Below are 6,382 nucleotides of genomic sequence, written 5' to 3'. Positions count from 1 at the left end.
TTTTGCCACTAATTTAGTTCTTCAATTTTCAAAAATCCTAACAAAAAGGCCCCTTTTATGGCAACATTTTGGTCCTGAAAATGACGTTTTTATTATGATTTTTGAAAATCCAATGACTAAATTGGTGGCACAATTTCTTCGTGGACCTATGCGTTGGCTTGCTACTAATTTAAGTGTTAGTGCATTCGATGAAACACTCGTATTTCAAAATTGTCTTAATTTGGTAAATATAGAAACTTGGAGAAAAAATAAATTTATATAAGTATAAGAAATTTTAAAATAGTGACTAAACAGTTTCTACATGAGCAGAAGAGAATTGTATATATATATATATATATATTATATATAGCTAGAGGTGTAACTAAGTTTATAAGATTGAGAAAATTAGTTTCTTTTCTACGGATATATAGCATATAATATACTAAATCTATTTATAATACATATAAAATTTCCACTATATTTATTTATATATAACATAATAAAATTCTAGATAATTCTTTTGCATTAACTACTCATTTTTAATATTTTGCTATTGTGAATTGTACTTACTATTGTCTCAAATAATTTGTTAGATATATGTAATATCAATAAATTATAATTCTTATACCCACTTATTTATTAAGGTAATATGTTTGGAGTTTTTATATAAGTCCCTGATGAATAAATTCCAAGAGTGAGAGAAGGTTTCCCGTTAGTAACCTAATTTTTTTCCCTTAAATTTGCATATATCCTATATATATATATATATATAGTATTTATGATACTAAATTTTGTATAATTTTATAACAAATGTGGAGAAAAAGTTCTATAAATAATTGATTTCACCATAATAACCATATCATTTATCTCAACAGCTAACCGCATTACCTACTATTTTTTTGGTCAAACTTAGAATATAACAAATGGGTTGAAAATGTGAAAATTAATAAAAATGAATTTAAAAAAAAGAGAGAAGGAGTCACAAGAACACTGATCAAACAATAACGAATGGATAGTTTGTCTCGACAGTCGACCAGATTACCTGCTACTTTTTTTTTTAAATTCAAAAGTGCCCAAAAAAATGGAAAATTGTTTTAGAAAAAGGTGAAAATTTAATAAATTGAAATTAGATAATTTAATTGAACTTGAATAAAAAAATTTTAAAAGAGAAATTTTCTTATGATGACATGTGGCAACCCAAACAAGAGTTTTACTTGTATTAGAAGATGGATTCTTGGATACTTATTTGTATTTTTTTATTTAATTTTCACCATTTTTATACCATCTTGGAAAATCATAATATGAGTAAAAATTCAGAAATTGATGAAAACATACTCAGGATTATTATTTTGTGAATATTTATTTAAACAGTTCTAATTTTTTAAATTTCTTCAAAAATTAAAAAAAATTGTCAAACCAATGGTTAAACCGGTTGAACTAGCTCCCCTATGGCCCGCCGTGGCTTCCGGTTCATCATCCGGGTTGGTTTTAAAAACATTAATGGTCGTGATTTGCAGTGGAAAATTGCATTCAAACCCAAAAAATAAAAATGTTTCGGTATATGCAAAGGGGAGAAAAGGAAAAAGAGAGAAAATTTCTGTCATTGGCTGCTTCCTTCCTCATTTCTAGTTAGTTCCCGTTTTCCCCTCGTTTATTTATAACTTCTCCATCCGAAGAAGAAGATACACTATTTTACATAAATACCCTTCTACCTCTTCCCCTTCGTCTTCCCATTTCTTCCATTCCCATGCAGTTGTCAACGCCAACTTCCTTTCCCATGCCGTCTCAATGGCCAACGACGAAGACAAAGACGACCATCCCAACGTAAGGTGTTTTTCTTTTTTAACACCAAAAAGAAAAACCTTAAATTACGTATAATTACTTTTTCTCTTCTGTCAATTAATATCAAAAACCAATGTCTTACTTTTATTTTATGTTTATTTATAGGTAGTGGTCGAGGAATTCAAAGTCTCCATGCATTGCAATGCATGCGAGAGATCCGTCGCAAAGATCATTGCTAAAATCGAAGGTTCCCTCCCCCTCTCTCTCTCTCTCTCTCTGATCTCATCACGAATTACGGATGACGTGATGATACGAGAAATTCATAAGTTGTCGATGATTCACGTTGTTGTTCCATTGTTGCATAACTGGTTTTTGAAAAGTTATCTCTTTTTGTTGTGTGACGTTCCTTTTCCGGAAGGGGTGGAAACATTCAAGACAGACATGAACAGACACATCGTAGAAGTCACCGGGACGATGGACCCTCAAAAGGTGTTGAAGAAACTGAAGAAGAGGACGGGGAAGAGGGTGGAGATGCTCGGAAAGAAGGACGACAGTGATACCTCGAAGGATGAGCACGATAAGAGCGGTGGGAATTTAGAACAAATTTTCATGATCGCCCATCAAGAGGATGCCAATTCGAAGTCGAAGTTCGACTATTGTTGCGTCGAGAATGAGACACTGATGATGTTCAGTGATGAGAACCCTAATGCCTGTTGTCTGACGTAAATGCAGGTCTTGTGGTTCTCAATTGAACTTCTAGGGCCTTTTTTCCCCCTGTTAACAAAATTAGGATCGACGTAATTTATCAATAAATCATGAATCATTGAATTTTGGTTAGTTTTTATAGAGTGCTATATCTGCTAGCCTTTATTATTACATTTTTCATATTACAGATATTCGGAACTTATCAACACACATTTTTCTTAACGATATCTAATTCTAGTAAAAACGAAGTTATTTATTATACTATATTCTGATGATCATATTTCCATTTTATAAATCCCAGTTGTTTTTCCATGGTTATTCTCGTAACATTCCCGCATATCTATTTTGATCATGAGTTCAACCACGTTTGAATTTAACGAACCATTAGGGTTAGTTCGTGCCCTACTAAATTGATAAGTAAAATAGTGGAAAGCAGTGACAGCAACATTGCCGCCCCCCGCTACGCAATGTTTGGGCTTTGGTATTCAATTGTGAACATAAGCACTGGCTTTGTCAGTATAGCACCACCAGGGGTCTAGTTTAGTTCGTAGAAACCGAAGATGACCCCACCCCGGTGCCCTACTAGATTGAAATACCGGTACATATGTACGGGACAGTGATTAAGTTTGCATGCTCCAGGAATGAGTAATATCTAAGTTTCCTTTCCGTATTAATCCGAGTCTGATCCACCCACTAAAACTAAAACCTCCATACTGTGAATTTTTTTCATTTGTAAGACTTTAACACGAGACTTTACTTAAAGAGAAAGAGATGCTCTACCTGAACCAACCCATATTTTGGTTATGAATCTATTTCTCGTTAATTATTGCATGTCTCTAGTAGTATATATTTTCAGGATCCAAATTTTGCTATCAACAATCGTTGATTTCGGGCTACATAGGGGGGACTATTGTGGGGATTTTGGGCTGTTGATTTTTGGGCCACATAACAGAACTACTATGGGGAGTTTGGGCCAGTCAATCTGGGCCTGCTCACTCTCCCTCGAGGCCATTCCGGAGCAAGAAACATTATGAAAATGGTACAATTCCTACTTACTTCGATGTGTTAGACTTCATTGTTTTCCCCCTTTGAAGCATGAGGTGCCTTAGTCTATTTATTAAAATTATTTTCGTTCGGGCATCAGTTTAATTCCGAAAAAGAGAGTGAGATGCTTTTTGATAAGTTTTGATTCTTACTTGTAAGTAAAATTTATTTACTGATAGCACAGTTTGTCAACTGCATCACATCTCTCGTGATTACACTTCTCTTTATTAAACTTTATTCTCTTTATTTCATACATCTATTGTCTATTGATATTATGCTCCTGGTGAATCAAAGTTTGGCCTTAGAACTTTCTCAAAATTTGTGAAAATAACTTAAGTTAAGGAAATAATATAATCAGATAATTTGACGAAATAAATCACCCCGAGTTGTCTAATACTTCACATAAAGCAACTCACAAATTACTTGTAACCCCAAATGTAAACAGCTCACCAAAAAAGTACAATTAATGCATATCACCATAGTATCAGTTTGTCATGGACCATTATTTAAAGCCATTTGTACCCTATACAAAAACCAAGTTCCAAACATGAATCAAGAATCTCTTACATTGCATTTGGTATGCATGAATGTAATGGAATGGAATAGAATGAACCTTTATCTTTCCTTTCCATCTCCGTATTTAGTGTCACTTTAATATGTTGAGAAGAGCATTCCACTTTCATAACATTCTTTCACCAAATTGATGGAATGATGATTCCTTCACAAATAGTTATAGGGAATGGCCATTCCGCCATTCAACTAGTCTTTATATATGTAACATATACATTTTTATGTTTTATTTCTCATAACTAACAATATATACAGAATAACATATTGGTGAAAGTTTTAAATTATACTCAATCATATTATCAAGTTCAATAAATAAAACGAAAAAAAAATCTTTATTTTGCTTCCAATCTCATTATTTTCATTCTATACAATTCATTTTTTTTCAATTTCATTCCGACGTACCAAACATGATATAACTTCATGCACATTGCCTAGAACCTCGAGATTCTTCTCATAATTCAAGAGACTGATTTGGATTATATTTCAGGATCACCCTTGGGCCTTCTCTTCGTGGTTTCAAGGCAACAAAATTCAGAGATTTAATCGAAATTCATTTGTCTATCTAGTGGAGCTTCCATTACTGGTCATACGTAATCTTCTCAATCATGTGTTTTCCATTGTCAAAGCTGTGTCAACACGCCAATTGCAAACCGAATTTCCTATCCTTTATTTTACATTTTCCATTTCTTTTGCTCCAAGCCTCCTATTATTTTCAAACTCATTCTTCCACAATTGACACAGTCTAATTGGCAAAACCAAAAGGTGTAACACTTGCACATGTACCCGCTAGATAATCAGAGGTTTTAGATGCAATTGTCGTGGTGGGACTATCCGTACTCCTTTATTAGTTATTAGAATTTTTATTTAATTGTACTAATTTCATAAACCTTCCCATAATAAAATTAAAAAATATTGTAAAACCTTGCACATATATAGGAGGACCCAATCAAAATGTCGCACTGAGATTGTCCAATTTGATTGGACCTTGAAGTGCACATCCTTTTCCAATGTTGGAATAATTTTTAGTAATGCAACGTATCTCTCCCTTATATATCACGGCATTTCTTATTTTCAGGGTCAATGCCTCACTAATAATAACAATAATTGACTAAAAAATACATATGAATAAATGGGGGAAAAAAAAAGGGTCAAAAGCTTCTTTCACCGCCCACCACCCACCATTCTCTAATTTGCACCAATCCAAGACTTTCTCGTTCCACCAAAAAATGAAAAAATAAAAAGACGTGGTCTCGCCACATTCATGTTTCCGTATGGTGTCAGATCAAGACCGAACCAATTAAATTCCCTGTGTTAGCCACTAATTACCCATAAACGATGGCAATAATCTTGGCGGAAAGAAGAAATTGCCAATAACGTCACTGGCTTTTTCGGGTCGATGTCGAAGATATTGTGGAAAACACGGAGTACCTCCTGAGTTTTACGCAACAGACGTGATCATTTCCTTGATGGATGAGAGATATAGGGCTAACTGCGTCAGTTTGCTTACCGGCCGAAATTGTTAATGATATCACTCGCTTTCCGGGTCAATATTGATGTTGTGCAAACACGAATACCTTCTACGATTCACGTAATTCAAGGGATTTTGAGGATAGGTATATAGTAAGACTGCTGTCTGAGCTGATTGCTAACTTCGTAAGTTGGTGCGGGGCCTCGAAGACCCCAACAATGAACTCATAAATTTGGTGCCTCCTCACTTATTTGAATTATAATGCTTCCTTCCAGAACTCGTCACACTTTTCATTGATTTCATGGGCTTGTGTTCTAAGTCTTGAGAATCGATATATTGCTGCTTTCATCCGATGGGGATGTTGCTTGTTAAAGTGGGCAGCCAAGATCAAAAGAAGATGTAGCGCAGTGACGCAAGCCTTCGCATGTTGACCTAGAGGTCACATGTTCGATATTAATGGAACTACCTGTGTCCCTTTATTAATTATTTATAATTATCTTTCATTGTATTGGACTTTGGAAAAGTGGACAGCCAAGTTGATGATTTCCAACACGAATGAAGACAGTTATTAAACCGAACAATGCTAACTGAAGCTACTTCTCTGTATATTGCCACACTTTTGAAGCACATCGCTAGTTTACACCGTTGTATTTGTACAAGAGGACTGAGGATAAGGATGGAGAAAGTGAAGCAAACAGGCTGGATGAACATTTGGAACCGTCTCTCTATGACATGATTGCGAGGGCCTCTCTCACTTTTCCTAGTATGTTGAATACTGTTGCTGCAATGTGAGCCGGAGTTAGGCCGGCTTCGGCCACTGGTCTGCCGGTGAGC

General features: G+C 34.8%; 1 protein-coding gene across 1 annotated transcript; it reads left to right on the top strand.

Moving 5' to 3' along the window:
• Window positions 1-1,767: 1,767 nt before the first annotated feature.
• LOC116190290 (heavy metal-associated isoprenylated plant protein 19-like) lies at window positions 1,768-2,701 on the top strand. The gene is made up of 3 exons (XM_031519972.1): window positions 1,768-1,803; window positions 1,927-2,008; window positions 2,180-2,701. Exons 1-3 carry the CDS (start codon window positions 1,768-1,770, stop codon window positions 2,485-2,487), a joined length of 426 nt encoding a protein of 141 aa, XP_031375832.1. The 3' UTR covers window positions 2,488-2,701.
• The last annotated feature ends 3,681 nt before the right edge of the window (window positions 2,702-6,382 follow it).

The sequence above is a fragment of the Punica granatum genome, unplaced genomic scaffold, assembly GCF_007655135.1.
Source record: "Punica granatum isolate Tunisia-2019 unplaced genomic scaffold, ASM765513v2 Contig00415, whole genome shotgun sequence".
NCBI classification, from domain to species: Eukaryota; Viridiplantae; Streptophyta; class Magnoliopsida; order Myrtales; family Lythraceae; genus Punica; species Punica granatum.
Note: the sequence above shows the minus strand (reverse complement) of the source record. Positions and strands in the feature narration are given on the sequence as shown.